The sequence below is a fragment of the Thunnus thynnus genome, chromosome 22, assembly GCF_963924715.1.
Source record: "Thunnus thynnus chromosome 22, fThuThy2.1, whole genome shotgun sequence".
Lineage (NCBI taxonomy): Eukaryota > Metazoa > Chordata > Actinopteri > Scombriformes > Scombridae > Thunnus > Thunnus thynnus.
In genome coordinates this window covers 6,111,955-6,134,984 of record NC_089538.1, presented here as the reverse complement: position 1 = coordinate 6,134,984, position 23,030 = coordinate 6,111,955, and the positions used below count along the sequence as shown (strand labels likewise).

At 38.1% G+C, this 23,030-nt stretch overlaps 1 protein-coding gene and 1 long non-coding RNA gene across 2 annotated transcripts; both read left to right on the top strand.

The window, feature by feature from the left end:
* Positions 1-31: 31 nt before the first annotated feature.
* On the top strand, positions 32-23,030 carry LOC137175151 (vascular endothelial growth factor receptor 3-like). The gene is made up of 6 exons (XM_067580863.1): positions 32-1,030; positions 17,853-18,188; positions 21,742-22,080; positions 22,368-22,484; positions 22,661-22,692; positions 22,844-23,030. The coding sequence occupies exons 1-6, from the start codon at positions 997-999 to the stop codon at positions 22,943-22,945; spliced, it is 960 nt and encodes a 319-aa protein (XP_067436964.1). The 5' UTR covers positions 32-996; the 3' UTR covers positions 22,946-23,030.
* Positions 1,801-2,692, top strand: LOC137174634 (uncharacterized). The gene is made up of 3 exons (XR_010925419.1): positions 1,801-1,920; positions 2,069-2,103; positions 2,222-2,692. It is a non-coding gene; the product is annotated as an uncharacterized lncRNA (long non-coding RNA).

The following is a 23,030-nucleotide window of genomic DNA, read 5'->3' as shown; positions in this document are numbered from 1 at the left end:
AATTAAACTAGTGGGAAAAAAAGACAATAGAATAAAGCAGCACTCTGATGGAAAACACTGTTGTCTACGAGTCAAGAGTCAGTCATGACCACAGACATCAAATGCCTTCCTGTTCTCATACAAGAATAATGCTCCGTTAATCTCTTCTGACATTGTCAAATCACTCCACTCTCATTAATTTACACATTCTCACTTAACTACTTTACTGTCACACACTACATCAACATCTGCCTTTAAAACAAAGAGGCCATTTATATCTAGTGACTACAGAAACAGAAACCCTGTGCCTCCTTTTCTGTTTCCACAATAATTTTTTATATGAACAGATTACTACAAAAGGACTAAAGAAGAAGTGGAGAATGGTACAAAAATTTGAAAAAGTATCTGTGGGTGTCAGCAGGGAAGATTTCAGCAACAAGAAAACTCCATGAAGTTGCTGTGTTTTTTTAAATCGACATTCTTGTATTCTTGTGAATGAACAGTTTAATAAGATTATTATAATGGGAGCTGGTCCCTGCAAGTGATCATAGGACACATGATATCAGTCCCACTGAACCTTCGAATCAACCCAAACATCCTTAAAAAGCAGCTTCGAGCATAAACCAATCTCATTTCATATGTTATACCAGACTGTTATGGATCAGGTGAGGAAGCTTTCAGTTATACTGCATCTGCATAAAACTGCAGGAGTCGCTGAGGATGTCTTTATGCATCTGCAATTCTATGAGGCAACTTTTGTGTCAAGTTGCATCTGACGCAGATATAATGTGGTATCATAAGATTTTGAGTCTTCTAGCGCCACCTTTCCAGTGAGTTCAAATTTCTAAGTTTTTGTTACTGGGTTTGCGAAACGCTAAAATTTGCACAAAGGTGTTGCATTGCACTTGCAGGTCTGTGTTAGCGGCAGGAAGAAAAACAAAAACAACCCGCCTCTCTTACCACCTTTATAGTAGATCAGTATTAGAAACTATACTGGCAGTGACACAATTATCCACAATGAAGAGCTTTACCTTAATTCTCTGCAGCATCAGTAAGTACTGCCACTACATTTCTCTCAATTTCATTGCTGCCACAATTTAAAGGTTTTTGCTCATTATTCAATTTATTAAGAGGTTTTGTTTTTCTTCCTATAACAACTAAATCTCTTGTTGTCTCTGCTGTTTGTTTCAGGCTGGATCTCTGTCTCACTTTCTGAGTCTCACACTGTGGAGGTCCAGCCTGGTGAAAACGTCACACTGCAGTGCACCAACATTTCCAACATCCAATCAAAGACAACCTGGTTCAGACTGGTCAACAGAACCAAAGCCAGCTGTATCTCAACTATGTACAGCTCTAAAACTGTTCAATACTGTGATGGATTTCAAAATGGAAAATTTCAAATGAGCTCCAACATTTCCACAGTCTCCCTCAACATTAAGGAAGTGGATTTATCTGACTCAGGGGTTTATTTCTGTGGATTTTACATTAACGGACAGACAGTTTTAAGTGTCATACATTTAAATGTTGAAGGTAAGATGTTATGTCTTCTCTTATGTCTTTCTATATGTGGCTATTTAATTATTGTCAAAACAAGATATTGATGCACATTTTTAATACAAAATAACAATAAAATGTATCTTCATTTCATTAAAAGGCAGTGATGATGGATCACATGATGACGACACATCTAAAAGTAAGATTTGCAGATGTAGAAATGCAGATTGTCAAACATTTGAAAATGAAACATCTCTGCTTGATTTGTTTTTCATCTCAAGTCACTTCTGGTAGTAATTTAGTCTGATTTAATGATCTTTCTTGTAGAATGTGAGTGTGAGTCTGATGGAATAACAAAGCTGACGAGTGTGATCCTGGCTGGTCTGACTGTTTTCCTTGTAATGGTCATCATTGGTCTGCTGGTTAAAGTCAGGAAACTTAAGACAGGTACTTTATGAGAATTACTCAAACTAAACACTTATGGAAATGTTCAATAGTGTCAGTATGATGAAAAAATAGAACATTTCTTGTAGCCAAAATGTGATGACAGCAAACTTTCTATTAACTGATCAGATGTATTGTCTCTGTCACTCAGCTGCCACTTAAGAGCAGAATTCACTAGTGAACAAGGTAAATCCACTTTTGTGTTTGATCATTTCAAAGGTTGTAGAATCATCACAAGTCAATAGTGTTTTTCTCACAAACTCAGCTATTTGACATGTAGAACTGCATGTACTTTTATTTACAGAATCTGGACTCTGATCAGCTGAAGGACACAGCACTGACTTTGTATTCAACAACAATAAGAAGCAGGAGGCCTGCATCACAGAGAGAAGTGGACACTCATGTTATTTATGCTGCCTGCAGACAGACAAGAAGAAACAACAGCAACAGCTCAGAGTGAAACTAATGCTTCATTATTCTGCTGCTGGAGTATTGTGAGGGTAGCGATACACACCATCAACTTATCCAAAAATGATGTCAAATCATCTAAACAAGTTTGATTCATACAAAATTGTGTTGTGTGTTGTTGAGTTAAGCACCTGATGAGAATCATTTTTAATTCTTTAATGTATTGTTTGTGTGTGTTTTGTTATTTCTGCAAATAAATAAAGTGAGCTAAATGTTTTCATTCTCATCTCTCTCAAAGTCTCTTTCTTGATTATTTTATCTGCCTCAGATGGAGATCTGACAGCAAAACAATATGATTGGTGTTTGATGGAGGAGGAGCCAGTAAGGACATTGATGACTGTCCACATTCTCTTATAGAGAGAGTTAGATGCAACAGTGGAGGAGTGAGTGAGGTACACATAATATCACAGTGTAGTCAGAGCACAACTGACCTGAAAGTCAAGAGACCTGTTCAGTCGAAACTGTGTAGTTAACTGTGTAGTTAACTGTGTAGTTAACTGTGTAGTTAACTGTGTAGTTAACTGTGTAGTTAACTGTGTGACTTTCTGCTGTCAAGTAGACTAAATGATCAGCTTCTACAGAACATTTATAAAAACCTTTTTGTAAAACTTACAACCATCAAAGTGAAAACTGGATATTTAAACTGATGTTGATGTACTAAATGTCTGAATTCAAATATGTATTTTAAAAGGTCGTATTTTTAAATATAATTATATGTGGCTCCCACCTGCCCCTTGTTGCACTTTACACTGTGGTGACAAACAGCCATGTCTGTATTAGTGACATATCTGTATATGTATCTTAACACTTCTGACAAACTTGCACCACTGTTTTATCTTCACATGATCTATAAGCAACTTGTGAAAAGATGCCTGACACAGTTGGACACTGACAGCCTCATGTGAAAACATTCACTCTGCTCCAGACTGTACATCAGTGTTTCTCTCTACTTGGGCAGCCTGTCCAGATAGATTAAGACCTGTCCAGATAGATTAAGACCTGCCCAGATAGATATCAGATATCAGTTAGAGAATACTAACTGGAAACAGTGACCTGTATTTCTGTATTTTGATTCTCTCGTGCTTCTTTCTCTCTTGCTCTCAGTCTCAGTGTCTTTTTATCTTGTTTGTCTTCATCTTATTCTTCAGACAGAAAAAAGAAAAAAGGTGAGAACTTGTGCTGCCAGCAGATAAACTCAGAGAGGAACTGATGCTTTATCACAGTAATCTGATGTGTGTTTGTGTGTGGGCAGTGGGTGGAAGGAGTCACTGTGAAAAATGACCAATAAATTAAAAGTTTGCATTTTATTGCTTGTGTTTCTTTCAATCCTTCTCCGTTAAAGTCTTTCTTATTCTGTCTGCCTCTGATCCTAATCTGAGAGAAACGACAGCATGTTAGCAGTATAGTAGCTGTGTTTGCATTCATATGCATATGTGGGGGGCATTTGAAAAACGAACACTGACACTAAAATGAGAATTGCTGGTCCACCTTCAAAGTCAGTCCACCTTAAGTGAGTTTGGTCAAGTTAAGCTAACGTGTTGTTGCTAACTTCGGGGCTAACCCCCTTCGATAGATGAGTATTTTCTTTGTCTTGAGGAGCTGCTGCATTTAGTAACTGACACACAGTCTGTACTGTACATTTACTGCTACATTGACAACTTACTGCTAAACTTTTCCTCTGCTCGCTCGCGTTCACGTCATGTTTCTGCTGCTTGCTGTCTGCGCTCACACTCACGCAACTACACACGCACATTTACACACACACACACACGCACTGCCTTATTCCTTAACGGAGCTACGCTACTCTTGTACCTTTCACGTAGATGTCCTTTGAAGAACGAAGAAAGGGAGGATGACTAAAGAAAATCCACAATAACGTAGGGTGTTATTGTGCTCGCACAGTGTGCGAGTGAAAATCATGAGTCGCTCGTTTATCTGAAATTTTAGCAGCGGCGCTCATAATTTTACTGATGAATGAATATAGAGGAAACACTGATGATGCTTCTGAACTCACAAATCTGTGAGAAAGTCTAAAAAGAAAAAGTGACACCGGCCTTGTTGCTTTGCTCGTGAGGATAAAACACAATCTGCAGCTGTATTTGTACAGATGTTTTGGAGAAACAAAGTGTAGAAATAACCAGCAGACAACAAACAGCAACAGTAAAGTCTAAACCACAGGAAGACTGGTTTTCAGCCATAACCACAAACATCCAAGTCTAGTTAAAAGTTACCAGTATATATCAACTCCTGACAATATTTCACTACTCCACTCATTACTTTATACAAACTGACTAATTGACCTTCACAGTTTCTTTCAGACTTGTTGAAATATACAAACTCATATTTACACAACCAGATATGAAGCATGTACTTTGTGAAATTTAGATGAAAGCACTCGACAATAACGGGTCCTGAAAAATGTTCTCAGGATTTTCTTGCTCCCAATCTTTTTATTGTTTATTTCATTAGAACATGACTGACAATGTTTAGGCCACAGTTAGTTTCACAGGTTACAGAACAACAATATTAATGACAGTAAAAGAAGAAATGTTGAATGAGAATATTAAAAACAATTAAAAATGATAAGTGCACTCAAGGTTTGTATTCAGCTCTGAGAAGAAATCAGAGATAACAACAACATGGAGAGCATGTCAGCACTCACTGTTTAGTCTTGGAGCAGCTATAATGTGTAATGATATAATAGAAAAAACACAAACAGCAAGAAACTGGATATTGAGGTAAATATCTCAGTGTTTCCCCAATATTCATTCAGCAGCGCCACACTGCCGTAGTGTAGCTCTGTTTAGGAATAGGGCAGTGTGTAATGTGTGTGTGTGTGTGTGGTGAGTGTGTAAATGAGCGTGTGTACTTGAGCGAGTGCAGAGAGAGAGAGGCAGAAAAGTGACGGTGAATGCGAGCGGAGCAGATGAAAAGGTTAGCAGTAACTTGTCAGTCTGGCAGTAAATAAATAAATGCTGCAGCTTCTCAAGACAAAGAAAAGACTCGTCTTCCAAATCGTTGTCGTGGAAATGTGTCTTCTGAGTTTTTCATCAGCCATCACAACCCTTCACCCCCCACCACCCCAAAGCGATCATCCTAGGGGAAACACTCTTATTCAATATATCTTTGTTCACTATATTGTATGTAATTTGGCTTGAAGATTATTTATTATTAAATCACATTGTCTGAAAAATAACTTTGTCTTGTTCTCATTGAGGCAAACATCTGCATCAAGATGCTTTTCCTGAAAGCATTAATGTCAGTTTGAGGAACAGGACAAGCAACAAGAAAACAGCCCGCCTCTTTATGTTGAGATCAACCTTCCTGGGTCACATATCAAGTACGGACATTGCAGAGCTTCAGTCATACACACCATGAAGACCTTTACCTTGATAACTGCTTTAAGTCTCTGCAGCATTAGTGAGTATTGGCTTTGAATTAGTCTCAACTTCATTACAAATGTTGTTATTCTATGTTCAGCCGACACAATTGAAACTTATATACTCACTGTTAAATTCATTAAGAGGTATCGTTTATCTTCCTGTAACAACTTGTCTCTGCTGTGTGTTTCAGGCTGGATCTCTGTCTCAGTGTCTGAGTCTCAGGTTGTGGAGGTCCAGTCTGGTCAAGAAGTCACACTGCAGTGCTCCAATATATTAAAACATGAGTCTATAACTTTCTGGTTGAGACTTGTCAACAGAACCAAGATCTACTGTATCTCTGTTAAGATCAGGTCTGACAGCAAAGCTGAATTCTGTGATGGTGTTCAGAATGGAAAATTTGAAATGAGCTCCAACATCTCTACTGTCTCTCTGAACATCAAACAAGTGGATTCATCAGACTCTGGACTGTATTTCTGTGGATTCTACACAAGTGGACGTGTACTTTTCAGTGAGATACATTTAAAAGTTAAAGGTAAGATTAATGTTAAGTCTTGTATTTTGTTTGGTCATTTATGTTTATATTGTTAATATATTTCATAATTATTATCTAATATCTACATATGCAACAAAGTGACAGTTTAAACATTACCAAACAATGATTGTGATGCAAATCTCTCAAAATCAAGACTAAATGTATCTTCATTTCATTAAAAGGCAGTGATGATGGATCACATGATGACGTGGACGACACATCTAAAAGATTTGCAGATGTAGAAATGCAGATTGTCAAACATTTGAAAATGAAACATCTCTGCTTGATTTGTTTTTCATCTCAAGTCACTTCTGGTAGTAATTTAGTCTGATTTAATGATCTTTCTTGTAGAAGAGTCTGATGGAACAACAAAGTTGACGAGTGTGATCCTGGCTGGTCTGACTGTTTTCCTTGTAATGGTCATCATTGGTCTGCTGGTTAAAGCCAGGAAACTTAAGACAGGTACTTTATGAGAATTACTCAAACTAAACACTTATGGAAATGTTAAATAGTGTCAGTATGATGAAAAAATAGAACATTTCTTGTAGCCAAAATGTGATGACAGCAAACTTTCTATTAACTGATCAGATGTATTGTCTCTGTCACTCAGCTGCCACTGAAGAGCAGAATTCACTAGTGAACAAGGTAAATCCACTTTTGTGTTTGATCATTTCAAAGGTTGTAGAATCATCACAAGTCAATTATGTTTTTCTGACAAACTCAGCTATTTGACATGTAGAACTGCATGTACTTTTATTTACAGAATCTGGACTCTGATCAGCTGAAGGACACAGCACTGACTTTGTATTCAACAACAATAAGAAGCAGGAGGCCTGCATCACAGAGAGAAGTGGACACTCATGTTATTTATGCTGCCTGCAGACAGACAAGAAGAAACAACAGCAACAGCTCAGAGTGAAACTAATGCTTCATTAATCTGCTGCTGGAGTATTGTGAGGGTAGCAATACACACCATCAACTTATCCAAAAATGATGTCAAATCATCTAAACAAGTTTGATTCATACAAAATTGTGTTGTGTGTTGTTGAGTTAAGCACCTGATGAAAATCATTTTTAATTCTTTAATGTATTGTTTGTGTGTGTTTTGTTATTTCTGCAAATAAATAAAGTGAGCTAAATGTTTTCATTCTCATCTCTCTCAAAGTCTCTTTCTTGATTATTTTATCTGCCTCAGATGGAGATCTGACAGCAAAACAATATGATTGGTGTTTGATGGAGGAGGAGCCAGTAAGGACATTGATGACTGTCCACATTCTCTTATAGAGAGAGTTACATGCAACAGTGGAGGAGTGAGTGAGGTACACATAATATCACAGTGTAGTCAGAGCACAACTGACCTGAAAGTCAAGAGACCTGTTCAGTCAAAACTGTGTAGTTAACTGTGTAGTTAACTGTGTGACTTTCTGCTGTCAAGTAGACTAAATGATCAGCTTCTACAAAACATTTATAAAAACCTTTCTGCAAAACTTACAACCATCAAAGTGAAAACTGGATATTTAAACTGATGTTGATGTACTAAATGTCTGAATTCAAATATGTATTTTAAAAGGTCGTATTTCTAAATATAATTATATGTGGCTCCCACCTGCACTTTACACTGTGGTGACAAATAGCCCTGTCTGTATTAGTGACATATCTGTATATGTATCTTAACACTTCTGACAAACTTGCACCACTGTTTTATCTTCACATGATCTATAAGCAACTTGTGAAAAGATGCCTGACACAGTTTGACACTGACAGCCTCATGTGAAAACATTCACTCTGCTCCAGACTGTACATCAGTGTTTCTCTCTACTTGGGCAGCCTGTCCAGATAGATTAAGACCTGCCCAGATAGATTAAGACCTGCCCAGATATATATCAGATATCAGTTAGAGAATACTAACTGGAAACAGTGACCTGTATTCTGTATCCACAAAGATGAAAATGTTTTGTTGTTGTCTTGTGTTTTGTCTTCTGGTAGTCTTGTTATAATGCATTAACATTAGGATCAAAAACACAATGGCAGGAAACAGGAGATTGTTAACATTCATAAGAAAATCCCTCCATGACTCAACATCTCATAACAGGAGCAGAAAAAACTCCTAGTAATCAATAACAAATGACAACTTGAATGATACAAAGTTATGACCAACTTTTAATTCCTTTTTCTCATCTTTCTGTTGGTATTTGAGCAATAATGCACCTTCTGATACACAACAACAGTAGAAGCTGCAGGAGTGAAGCATAACTACTATACTGAGAGATCATTACTGAATAGAAATACATTGAATGGTTATTGGAGAAAACAATAGTATTATAACTTTAATGTGACTGAATTACAAGATTTATCCTACTTGTTTGGAAGAAAGACATTTTAAAAAAACTTTAATTATGCACAGATTTAAGGATGATACCTGACAAACTCAGCTACAGCATCTAAGATACAACACATGACTGTGTGAACTCTTATGTACAAAATGTGAGCTCAGATGACCTGAACTATGTAGCCCATCCAAAGACAAAAGAAAAATTGCAGGTCTGCATCAGAGAGAGAGCTGGAGCTGAATGTTGTGTTTGCTGCTGCCACCAGATTCAGGAAGCTACTGGATGTGTGAGTTTAGAATATGCTTTGTCATATTAATTGCAGGGCAGGAATTATGCCACGGCCAAACAACCAGTGCCGTGGATGCCCCAGAGTGTGGCCGTAATGCCCCTTCTAAAATTAACTACCCCCATGGCCAGTTTAGCGTGCCCTGTTTTGAACTGGCCATTGTTCCCTTAAAAGAAAGTTGCGTACTTCCTCATTCAAAACTACATGCAACGCAGCAAATAAACACTCTCAATGTTTCCCAGTGTCTCAATCATCATGCTGGACATCAACAGTGGCGCAAGATTTCTCCCATCCTGCAAATATATGTGTAATGTCAACGTAAACATTAACAGCTAACCCTTTAGCTTACATTAGCTAAAACATTATGTGATAAGCACAGGCAGCTAAACACTGTACAGTGTAAGTATTCATACACGTTGTGTTTTAAAGTTAGTCACACACTCTCCTGCCAGGCTCTTGGAAGCGGTCAAAATGATTTTCTCTGGCAGTTACTATTAATAAGACTGTCTGTGACAGTGGCATCTGGCAGCTTGTAGTAGTAGTAGAGACGTCAGAAGATGCTTCACTCGTTTTCACTCATCATGAATTTATTTCCTCCGTGGCAGAAAAACACATTCCATGATCCTTCAGAACTCCAGCAGGTTAAACTGGACTAGCGAAACACTTTTAGTGCTGATTGACTCCAACACACTCACTATAAACAGACTTTAAGACAATCGCTAGCCTAGCAACATTAATGCTACAAACAGCCCATAATGCAACACTCTGTGTAGAAGTCGGTTTTACATTGGTACTTTATCCATTGAAAAAGAATATCTGATGTTGTGAACAAGCCATTAGTGCAGTGTGTATGCAAATGAACCTGTAGACCGACATGCATAACCAGTCAAAAATATTCTCAGCAGTTAACTGTTGACATCCTAACCAGGATATTGCTGTTGGCTAACTATGAACATACATAGAGTTTATAACTTGCTGTGAGATCTGACGGGTTGCTACTTTTTCAGTGTGATGCAACATTAACACAAACACACACATACACACATACACACACACACACACACACACACACACACACACACATACACACACACACACACACATATTTCTCTGTAAGCAGACGGTCACTTCTCAGTTAAGACAGATCAGCAGAGTCTGCCGGCTGTTACATGACTGGCAGCTCTCATCCGAGTCTCTCCTTGAGACGTTTCTCATCAGTGTGTTTAATGTTTAATGTTTAAAAAAGTGTTTTAATCATTTTTATACAGTCTATGGTTTTAAGTCATTTTTGTGACTGCTCCTATGATCTCAGACTCAAATGCTAATAGTTGCACACGTGTGGAAACTTGTTCAGATTCATTTTCATCACCCTTAGCCCATTTATAGACTTAATTTTATCATTAAAATATAACAATAACAATTAATATAATGAATTGTTCACATTTTGAAAAAAATCAATCAGGCAGCATTTTGTGGAAAAGTCAAACATTCAGTGTACAGTTTTAATAAACTCACTACTGTTTTTCAATTCACTGACTACTAATTGTTGACTGTGTACTGTTTTATCTTTACACAATATAATTCTCACTTATTGTTGTTGCACCATTGGTTTTGACCTTGCAATGCCCCAATAAATTTGTAATTATCAAAGGCCAAAGTGGCCTTGCCCTAAAAATGACTTAATTCCAGGCCTCTAATTGGCTGATGTGTTTTCATATGTGAGTGGTAAGTAGGAGCAGTTGACATCACTTTGTCTAGAATCTCATTTTAATTATGTTCTGGTTGACTTTTGATTCTCTGGTGCTTCTTTCTCTCTTGCTCTCAGTCTCAGTGTCTTTTTATCTTGTTTGTCTTCATCTTATTCTTCAGACAGAAAAAAGAAAAAAGGTGAGAACTTGTGCTGCCAGCAAATAAACTCAGAGAGGAACTGATGCTTTATCACAGTAATCTGATGTGTGTTTGTGTGTGGGCAGTGGGTGGAAGGACTCACTGTGAAAAAATGACCAATAAATTAAAAGTTTGCATTTTATTGCTTGTGTTTCTTTCAATCCTTCTCTCTTAAAGTCTTTCTTATTCTGTCTGCCTCTGATCCTAATCTGAGAGAAACAACAGCATGTTAGATGTTTAATGGAGGAGGAGCCAGAAAAGGACACTGATGACTGTCAAATCTCCTTATAGGGAGAGTCAGATGGTCTGCAAGAAGGGAGGAGTGAGTGAGGTAAACGTCACTTGTTTGACAGGAAGTACAGCACAGTGTAGTCTCAAGTGAACATCATGGGTCATGAAACTAAATTTGTTTAACCTCTTGATCTCTACTAATGTACAAACAATCTCAACAAGACTATATTTTCCTCTATTTGGCTCAATATATTATTATTTCTACATTTCAGAAATGTCTCCATTATGTACTGACACAGTGAATAAGTATAGTAACTGTGCAGACATGCAACAAGTCTTGTGCACCCTGCCCCTGTCATTTTCCATTGTGGTAAAAGTGTGAACCAGCCAAAACAAAACCACAGCAAGACTGGCCTTTAGCTCTCTGCTGTAAAACCACATGCAATTAAAACTGTTCCTCTTTCACACAACTTGTTTTCTTCTTAACGTGAAGATATTTTGGTGATGTATCTGTTGAGATGTAATCAGTTAAAATACCATCAAGTGTAAATCCATCTCATCTCAAACCGTCACGTTCTTTACAGACCACAGTAACTGAACTATTAAGTACAACATTGAGAGAGCTATTTACTGTCACATGTTGCTGGAAAGTGCTGAATTTAGGTTGTGTTTTTTCTTCCTATATCAGCTCAGCCTCTGAGTTTCAGACTGTGGAGGTCCAGCTTGGTGAAGAAGACTCTCTGCTGTGCTCCAACTTTTCCACTTCTTCCTCTCACATATTCTGGTTTAGACTGGTCAACAGAAACAAGCCCTGTTGTATTTCCTCTCTGTACAATTATATTGAGCCTGCTTCTTTCTGTAATGGGGTTCAAAAAGGAACATTTGAAATGGCATTCAATATCTACATTTTATTTTTCAAAATCAGGCTTATGAATCTATCTGACACTGGGTTGTATTTTTGTTGATTCTCCATAATCAAATATCCAGTAATAGTCAGTGCAACATATTTAAAGGCATATTATGCAGGATTTTCCTAAAACAAACAATGTATAGACTCATACTAAAGTAATGACTCTCAATCATCACTTATGACCCAGTGGAGGTGTGTGAATTCTTCTGGGCGTCAGCCTTTGGGCAGTGGGTGTGTAGCCCCCAGCCAATAACAGCACGCAGGGTGTGAGGTCAGAACACTATAAAAATGTAATGAACAGGTTACATTGCTGTGTTTTTTTATGTGTTTCAGAGTCTCCGATGCTTCTCCATCTCTCTTCTCTGCTGTGTTTCGTTTGAGCGACACACACACACACATGCAGAGCAGAGAGGCCACAACAGACAGCATGAAGCTGCACTTCGGCTTGTTAATGATGAGTTTTGTTGCCTTTTTATTTTTCCCTTCACTTCTCAAAAATCTTGTTATTATCTTGTCCTTTGGACACTGATGACTACACAGAGTATAGAGAGAGTTGAAGTCTTTCACAGTGGAGACAACACAGTGTGGTCTGAACACATTATGATGCTTCTGAACTCACAAATCTGTGAGAAAGTCTAAAAAGAAAAAGTGACACCGGCCTTGTTGCTTTGCTCGTGAGGATAAAACACAATCTGCAGCTGTATTTGTACAGATGTTTTGGAGAAACAAAGTGTAGAAATAACCAGCAGACGACAAACAGCAACAGTAAAGTCTAAACCACAGGAAGACTGGTTTTCAGCCATAACCACAAACATCCAAGTCTAGTTAAAAGTTACCAGTATATATCAACTCCTGACAATATTTCACTACTCCACTCATTACTTTATACAAACTGACTAATTGACCTTCACAGTTTCTTTCACACTTGTTGAAATATACAAACTCATATTTACACAACCAGATATGAAGCATGTACTTTGTGAAATTTAGATGAAAGCGCTCGACAATAACGGGTCCTGAAAAATGTTCTCAGGATTTTCTTGCTCCCAATCTTTTTATTGTTTATTGTTAAATTAATAAACAATTAATGTTGAATGAGAATATTAAAAACAATTAAAAATGATAAGTACACTCAAGGTTTGTATTCAGCTCTGAGAAGAAATCAGAGATAACAACAACATGGAGAGCATGTCAGCACTCACTGTTTAGTCTTGGAGCAGCTATAATGTGTAATGATATAATAGAAAAAACACAAACAGCAAGAAACTGGATATTGAGGTAAATATCTCAGTGTTTCCCCAATATTCATTCAGCAGCGCCACACTGCCGTAGTGTAGCTCTGTTTAGGAATAGGGCAGTGTGTAATGTGTGTGTGTGTGTGTGGTGAGTGTGTAAATGAGCGTGTGTACTTGAGCGAGTGCAGAGAGAGAGAGGCAGAAAAGTGACGGTGAATGCGAGTGGAGCGGATGAAAAGGTTAGCAGTAACTTGTCAGTCTGGCAGTAAATAAATAAATGCTGCAGCTTCTCAAGACAAAGAAAAGACTCGTCTTCCAAATCGTTGTCGTGGAAATGTGTCTTCTGAGTTTTTCATCAGCCATCACAACCCTTCACCCCCCACCACCCCAAAGCAATCAACCTAGGGGAAACACTCTTATTCAATATATCTTTCTTCACTATATTGTATGTAATTTGGCTTGAAGATTATTTATTATTAAATCACATTGTCTGAAAAATAACTTTGTCTCGTTCTCATTGAGGCAAACATCTGCATCAAGATGCTTTTCCTGAAAGCATTAATGTCAGTTTGAGGAACAGGACAAGCAACAAGAAAACAGCCCGCCTCTTTATGTTGAGATCAACCTTCCTGGGTCACACATCAAGTACGGACATTGCAGAGCTTCAGTCATACACACCATGAAGACCTTTACCTTGATAACTGCTTTAAGTCTCTGCAGCATTAGTGAGTATTGGCTTTGAATTAGTCTCAACTTCATTACAAATTATGTTATTCTATGTTTAGCCGACACGATTGAAACTTATATACTCACTGTTAAATTCATTAAGAGGTATCGTTTATCTTCCTGTAACAACTTGTCTCTGCTGTGTGTTTCAGGCTGGATCTCTGTCTCAGTGTCTGAGTCTCAGGTTGTGGAGGTCCAGTCTGGTCAAGAAGTCACACTGCAGTGTCCCGATAGATTAAAAAATAGCATTGTGGCTTTCTGGTTGAGACTTGTCAACAGAACCAAGATGTACTGTATCTCTTTTATGGTCAGGTCTAACAGTGAAGTTGTATTCGGTGATGGTGTTCAGAAGGGAAAATTTGAAATGAGCTCCAACATCTCTACCGTCTTTCTTAAAATCAAACAAGTGGATTCATCAGACTCTGGACTGTATTTCTGTGGATTCTACACAAGTGGACATTATGTTTTCGATGACATACATTTAAAAGTTAAAGGTAAGATTAATGTTAAGTCTTGTATTTTGTTTGGTCATTTATGTTTATATTGTTAATATATTTCATCATTATTATCTAATATCTACATATGCAACAAAGTGACAGTTTAAACATTACCAAACAATGATTGTGATGCAAATCTCTCAAAATCAAGACTAAATGTATCTTCATTTCATTAAAAGGCAGTGATGATGGATCACATGATGACGTGGACGACACATCTAAAAGTAAGATTTGCAGATGTAGAAATGCAGATTGTCAAACATTTGAAAATGAAACATCTCTGCTTGATTTGTTTTTCATCTCAAGTCACTTCTGGTAGTAATTTAGTCTGATTTAATGATCTTTCTTGTAGAATGTGAGTGTGAGTCTCATGGAACAACAAAGTTGACGAGTGTGATCCTGGCTGGTCTGACTGTTTTCCTTGTAATGGTCATCATTGGTCTGCTGGTTAAAGTCAGGAAACTTAAGACAGGTACTTTATGAGAATTACTCAAACTAAACACTTATGGAAATGTTCAATAGTGTCAGTATGATGAAAAAATAGAACATTTCTTGTAGCCAAAATGTGATGACAGCAAACTTTCTATTAACTGATCAGATGTATTGTCTCTGTCACTCAGCTGCCACTGAAGGGCAGAATTCACTAGTGAACAAGGTAAATCCACTTTTGTGTTTGATCATTTCAAAGGTTGTAGAATCATCACAAGTCAATAGTGTTTTTCTCACAAACTCAGCTATTTGACATGTAGAACTGCATGTACTTTTATTTACAGAATCTGGACTCTGATCAGCTGAAGGACACAGCACTGACTTTGTATTCAACAACAATAAGAAGCAGGAGGCCTGCATCACAGAGAGAAGTGGACACTCATGTTATTTATGCTGCCAGCAGACAGACAAGAAGAAACAACAGCAACAGCTCAGAGTGAAACTAATGCTTCATTAATCTGCTGCTGGAGTATTGTGAGGGTAGCGATACACACCATCAACTTATCCAAAAATGATGTCAAATCATCTAAACAAGTTTTATTCATACAAAATTGTGTTGTGTGTTGTTGAGTTAAGCACCTGATGAAAATCATTTTTAATTCTTTAATGTATTGTTTGTGTGTGTTTTGTTATTTCTGCAAATAAATAAAGTGAGCTAAATGTTTTCATTCTCATCTCTCTCAAAGTCTCTTTCTTGATTATTTTATCTGCCTCAGATGGAGATCTGACAGCAAAACAATATGATTGGTGTTTGATGGAGGAGGAGCCAGTAAGGACATTGATGACTGTCCACATTCTCTTATAAAGAGAGTTACATGCAACAGTGGAGGAGTGAGTGAGGTACACATAATATCACAGTGTAGTCAGAGCACAACTGACCTGAAAGTCAAGAGACCTGTTCAGTCAAAACTGTGTATTTAACTGTGTAGTTAACTGTGTAGTTAACTGTGTAGTTAACTGTGTGACTTTCTGCTGTCAAGTAGACTAAATGATCAGCTTCTACAGAACATTTATAAAAACCTTTTTGCAAAACTTACAACCATCAAAGTGAAAACTGGATATTTAAACTGATGTTGATGTACTAAATGTCTGAATTCAAATATGTATTTTAAAAGGTCATATTTATAAATATAATTATATGTGGCTCCCACCTGCCCCTTGTTGCACTTTACACTGTGGTGACAAACAGCCCTGTCTGTATTAGTGACATATCTGTATATGTATCTTAACACTTCTGACAAACTTGCACCACTGTTTTATCTTCACATGATCTATAAGCAACTTGTGACACAGTTTGACACTGACAGCCTCATGTGAAAACATTCACTCTGCTCCAGACTGTACATCAGTGTTTCTCTCTACTTGGGCAGCCTGTCCAGATAGATTAAGACCTGTCCAGATAGATTAAGACCTGCCCAGGGTACAGAAAATACAAATTGCATTTTTTTTCAATCAATGCACACAGATCCTCTCAAGACAAGGTGCATGTCAGGTGTGCGTGACACAGTGATTCATTTGGTACGTCAAATTCAAAGGAAGACTGGCAGCATCAAGTTTTTCTGAGGTACCATGTGGAGGATCTGGTTAAACACTCGTCCCTCTTTTTCCAGGTATCTGAAATAAAGTTCTGCTTATTGACACATGATTGTTTTTAATTCACCTTGCAACAGTTCCCACATTCATGAATGTTTTAACCAGTATTTGTATAGAAAGGATTCTGTCCTGAGCTTTTTGATCCATATAAGCAGTTGTAAACTGTAATATAAGTCATTTCTTTCCACTTTAGAGTAGGTACAAAAGTAATGTGATTACCATTTCAATGAGTAATAAGTAACGAGTCGTTGATATTTTCAAGAAACATGTTGGCAGCTGCGTTGAGGAAGACTGAGTACAGATCACAGTGAAGATGGACAGGAGCTGCATCTGCTGGGTCTTTGCTGTGATCTGTCATGTCTTCAACATGTACAGTGTTTCCTACAGGTTGAGAACTTACTTGTTGTGGTGGGTGGCGCGGCGTGTGATGGGCGGGTTCAGAAATAAACTAGTCAAACAAAGGTTTATGAATAACTATTGAGGCTCAGCGAAGTGATCTACTGCTGTGAATACGTATGAGTATGTAATGGAATCACAGATCTTCACATCCACTCACTAGAGTATATAAGTTTTTAAAAATTAAGTAAATCACAACACATGACCAGCATCTGTATTGTAAAGCACTCAAGTCAACTGTCTGCAGCTGTAAACATAAAGAAAACTGCAAGTTCCTCACTTACAAAAAGTAAGAATGTTAATTAAAGCTTCTAATACAGACACGTCAACAAAAGTGGTTGATAAAACCTGCATCTTTCATTCATCAGATGATTTTAAATTCCACTTGTTTTTATGTTGTTTCTATCTGGGCGTCTTTGTTTCCTCAATGTATCTGATGAGGAACTAGACATAAAGCACTTTGTTCTACACATGAAGACTATTATCTCATATTCTGCAGCTTGCACGCTGGTGTTCAGAGTGACCAGGAACTCTTTAACATGTGACTGTCTATCATTCTTTAACTTTGGTTTGAACACTATGCAGCTAAAATAATCTTTAGGATAACCATCTCGTATCCATTCAGACGATCATTTGGCATCAACACTCGTTTTACAGAAAGCATTCATGTGGACAGTTTACGCAACTGTATGAGCAAGAAAAAATGGCCCCACCTCTTAAGTTGAGAGCACCCTTCCTGGAGCACAGTTTGATTACACACATTGCTGAGCTACAATCATACGCACCATGATGAACCTTACCTTGATAACAGCTTTCATTCTCTGCAGCATCAGTAAGTACTGCCACTACATTTCTCTCAACTTCATTGCTGTCAGAATTTAATGGTTTTTGCTCATTATTCAATTTATTAAGAGGTTTTGTTTTTCTTCCTATAACAACTAAATCTCTTGTTGTCTCTGCTGTGTGTTTCAGGCTGGATCTCTGTCTCACTTTCTGAGTCTCACACTGTGGAGGTCCAGTCTGGTGAAAACGTCACACTGCAGTGCACCAAAACTTACCAAAGTCACGCAACAATATCCTGGTTCAGACTGGTCAACAGAACCAAAGCCAGCTGTATCTCAACTATGACCGACTCTAAAAGTGTTAATTACTGTGATGGATTTAAAAATGGAAAATTTCAAATGAGCTCCAACATTTCCACAGTCTCTCTCAACATTAAGGAAGTGGATTTATCTGACTCAGGGGTTTATTTCTGTGGATTTAACATTTACGGACAGACAGATCCTCTCAAGACAAGGTGCATGTCAGGTGTGTGTGACAAAGTGATTCATTTGGTTCCTCAAATTCAAAGGAAGACTGGCAGCATCAAGTTCTTCTGAGGTACCATGTGGAAGAACTGGTTAAACACTCGTCCCTCTTTTTCCAGGTATCTGAAATAAAGTTCTGCTTTTGGCATATGATTTTTTTAATTCACTTTTCATCAGTTCCCACATTCATACCTGATATATCCTTGAGAAAGCAGTCTCTAATCAGTTATGTGACTTTCTACATAACAATAGTTTATTTGAGGATTTTCAGTCAGGATTTAGAGCGCATCATAGCACAGAAACAGCACTGGTGAAAGTCACCAATGACCTCCTAACTGCATCGGACAAAGGATTTGTCTCTATACTTGTCCTGTTAGATCTTAGTGCTGCATTCGACACAATTGACCATCAAATCCTTTTGCAGAGACTGGAACATTTAATTGGCATTAAAGGAACTGCATTAAGCTGGTTTAAGTCCTATTTAGCAGACCGATTTCAGTTTGTACATGTGAATGATGAATCCTCCATGAAGGCAAAAGTTAGACACGGAGTTCCACAAGGTTCTGTACTTGGACCAATTCTATTCACCTTATATATGCTTCCTTTAGGTAATATTATTAGGAAACACTCCATAAATTTTCATTGTTACGCAGATGATACCCAATTATATTTATCAGTGAAGCCAGATGAACCCAATCAGTTAAACAAACTCCAAACATGCCTTAACGACATAAAGACCTGGATGACCTGCAATTTTCTACTACTAAATTCAGATAAAACTGAAGTTATTGTGCTTGGCCCTAAACACCTTAGAAACACACTATCTAATGATAAAGCTGCTCTGGACGGCATTACCCTGGCCTCCAGCACCACCGTAAGGAATCTGGGAGTTATCTTTGATCAGGATATGTCCTTTAACTCCCACATAAATCAAATTTCAAGGACTGCCTTTTTCCACTTACGTAATATCACAAAAATCAGGCACATCCTGTCCCTAAAAGATGCAGAAAAACTAGTTCACGCATTTGTTACTTCTAGGCTGGATTATTGCAATTCCTTATTATCAGGCTGCCCTAACAAGTCTCTAAAGACTCTCCAGCTGGTCCAGAATGCAGCTGCACGTGTATTGACTAAAACTAGAAAAAGAGACCACATTTCTCCCATTTTAGCTTCGCTACATTGGCTTCCTGTAAAATCTAGAATAGAATTTAAAATCCTTCTCCTAACTTACAAAGCCCTTAATGGTCAGGCACCATCATATCTTGAAGAGCTCATAATACCGTATTATCCCACTAGAACACTGCGCTCCCAGTATGCAGGCTTACTGGTGGTCCCTACAGTCTTTAAAAGTAGAATGGGAGGCAGAGCCTTCAGCTATCAGGCTCCTCTTCTATGGAACCATCTACCGGATTCAGTCCGGGGTGCAGACACCCTCTCTATGTTTAAGAGTAGGCTTAAAACTTTCCTTTTTGATAAAGCTTATAGTTAGGGCCGACCAGGCTCGCCTTGGATCAGCCCTTAGTTATGCTGCTATAGGCCTAGACTACTGGGGGACTTCCCATGATGCACTGAGCTCCTCTCTCCTCCTCCTCCTCTCCATCTGTATGCATTCATGTAACATCAATGCATGTCACTAACTTTGCTTCTTCCCCGGAGTTTTTTTTTGTGCTTTCTCATCTCACAGAAAAACCTGACTCCCGGGCCGAACCTTCGCGGTCCTTCACAGTCCTGATGGCGTCCTCCCCTGTCTATTGATGCTTGTGCTTGTTGTTGTTGTTGTTGTTGTTGTGATTGTTTTTCTGTTTTTCTTCTGTCCCCCCTCCCCCTTTCCCTCTCTCTCTCTCTCTCTCAACCCAACCGGTCAAAGCAGATGGCCGCCCACCAAGAGCCGGGGTCTGCTTGAGGTTTCTACCCGTTAAAGGGGAGTTTTTCCTTACCGCTGTCGCCAAGTGCTTGCTCATGGGGGAATTGTTGGGTCTCTGTAAATTAAAGAGTACGGTCTTGACCTGCTCTATGTGAAAAGTGCCTTGAGATGACTTCTGTTGTGATATGGCGCTATATAAATAAAGATTGATTGATTGATTGATATATATATCAAGCTGTCGGCTTATGGAGACATAATTATTAAGCATCTTCCAAAAATAGCTTGTTTTACCATGATATGCTTTAGTGAGTGTGTGTGAAGATCAGTGATTCCATTACATACGTATTCACAGCAGTACATCACTTAGCTGAGCCTCACTGTTGAGGTTCTAGAGGACGACGGCTGATCATGGTAAGTGGTAAATGGACTGTACTTGTATAGCACCTTTCTAGTCTTCCGACCACTCAAAGCGCTTTTACACTACAAATCACATTCACCCATTCACACACATTGATAAGCTGAATGGGTACAGGGGTTACCATGCAAGGTCCCAACCTGCCCATCAGAGGAAACTAACCATTCACACACATTCATACACTGAGGGGTTAAGTATCTTGCCCAAGGACACATCAGCATGTGGACTGGAGGAGCCGGGAATCCAACCGCCGATCTTCCGATGAGTGGATGACCCGCTCTACCTCCTGAGCCACAGCCGCCCCATCATCTTGACATTGTAGATGTTTCCAGTATAGCTGCCTACATGACATCCAGTGGTGTTCAGTCTGCCTCTGGTCTATACACATTATTGACATATTGTGAGGTTTTACTAGTATTGAGTCAGACAAAGATCAGTTGACAGCTGACACAGAACAAATCCAACAACATTCTTGATCAATGTTTTAACCAGAGCACATTACACTGATGTGATGCATTTTTCATTAATGAGTAGTTTCAAATCTCTTACAAGTAATGTAAGGGATTCAGTTTTTAAATTCAGTATTGACACAGTTACTAATCCCAGTGATGCTCTTTTTACTCCTACATAGGAAGGTGGGATTGCTGTCTTACAAAGAATTGGATGGAGGATCAACATAATGTCTGTGTGCATTCAGTAGAGACAGATTGCTCCAGGTGTGTTAGCTTTGCTGTGAAAACACCTTTGGGTAAATCCAAACCTGTATATTATGTCTCCTTAGCTGGCTAGCTGTTGCTGTATTTGGGTTTCACCGGGGTTTGTTCAGATTAGGGAGGGGTGTGTGTGTAAATTCTATCATTCTTTAACTTTGGTTTGAACACTACGTAGCTAAAATAACCTTTAGGATAACCATCTCGTATCCGTTCAGACGATCATTTGGCATCAACACTCGTTTTACAGAAAGCATTCACGTGGACAGTTTACGCAACTGTATGAGCAAGAAAAAATGGCCCCACCTCTTAAGTTGAGAGCACCCTTCCTGGAGCACAGTTTGATTACACACATTGCTGATCTACAATCATACGCACCATGATGAACCTTACCTTGATAACGGCTTTCATTCTCTGCAGCATCAGTAAGTACTGCCACTACATTTCTCTCAACTTCATTGCTGCCAGAATTTAATGGTTTTTGCTCATTATTCAATTTATTAAGAGGTTTTGTTTTTCTTCCTATAACAACTAAATCTCTTGTTGTCTCTGCTGTGTGTTTCAGGCTGGATCTCTGTCTCACTTTCTGAGTCTCACACTGTGGAGGTCCAGTCTGGTGAAGAAGTCACACTGCAGTGCACCAAAACTTACGAAGTTCAAGCAACAACATCCTGGTTCAGACTGGTCAACAGAACCAAAGCCAGCTGTATCTCAACTATGACCAGCTCTAAAACTCTTCACTACTGTGATGGATTTAAAAATGGAAAATTTCAAATGAGCTCCAACATTTCCACAACCTCTCTCAACATTAAGGAAGTGGATTTATCTGACTCAGGGGTTTATTTCTGTGGATTTAACATTAACGGACAGACATTTTTAAGTGTCATACATTTAAATGTTGAAGGTAAGATGTTATGAAATTTATATTCTTCTCTTATGTCTTTCTATATGTGGCTATTTAATTATTGTCAGAACAAGATATTGATGCACATTTTTAAAACTAAATAAAAATGAAATGTATCTTCATTTCATTAAAAGTGATGATGAATCATATGATGACATTGACAGAAAGTCTAAACGTAAGAGTCTCTTATAGATTTCATTGTGCAAAATTCATTTGTCCATTTTAATGTTAGTCATTTTTAGCTAGAAAAGGGGAAACAGTCTGATTAAAGATCTTTCTTGTGGCAGAGTCGGATGCAACAACAAAGCTGATGGGTGTGATCTTGGTGATCTTGGGCAGTCTGTTTGTTCTCCACACTACGGTCATCATTGGTCTGGTTGTTAAAAACAGAAAACTTCAGAGAGGTAATGTTTCGATCTTGTATTTGGTTTATAGTTTTTTTTGACAAATTCTTTAAAGTTGTATAAATATTTTGGAAGACTACTAAATTTCATGTTTGCCAAAAATGGAATAACAGTAAAGTTTTAGAATAATGACGGTCAATTAACTGATTAGATACATTGTCTCTTTCATTTGGCAGCTAATGAAGAAAAGAATCAACAACAGAGTGAGGTGAATCATGTTTTATCATTTACTTTACAAGTAAAGTTTGATCATTTACTTGTATTTGTTTTATAATTTAAGATCATGTCCAGCCATTGTTTTGTTTTTCTCTTCATTTCCACTTGTTAAGGTGACTGACTTTAATTACTTTTATTTACAGAATCTGGGCTCTGATGACCTGAACTATGCAGCAGTGACTTTCTGTCAAAAAGCAAAAAGAAGAGCGGTGGAGCCAAATGTTGTGTATGCTGCCACCAGATAGACTCAAGAAACAAGAAAAGCTGTTCAGAGGGGAACTGATGCTTTTTCATGTGAATCTGCACTTGTGTTTTTATGTGTTTTTGTGT

What these genes read in the sequence shown, in the direction of transcription:
- LOC137175151 (XM_067580863.1), top strand. Translation starts at nt 997, where the DNA reads ATGAAGAGCTTTACCTTAATTCTCTGCAGCATCA. An exon ending in CATACATTTAAATGTTGAAG is followed by an intron (nt 22,081 to 22,367) that starts GTAAGATGTTAT and finishes TTCTTGTGGCAG; the next exon opens with AGTCGGATGCAACAACAAAG. An exon ending in AAACAGAAAACTTCAGAGAG is followed by an intron (nt 22,485 to 22,660) that starts GTAATGTTTCGA and finishes TTCATTTGGCAG; the next exon opens with CTAATGAAGAAAAGAATCAA.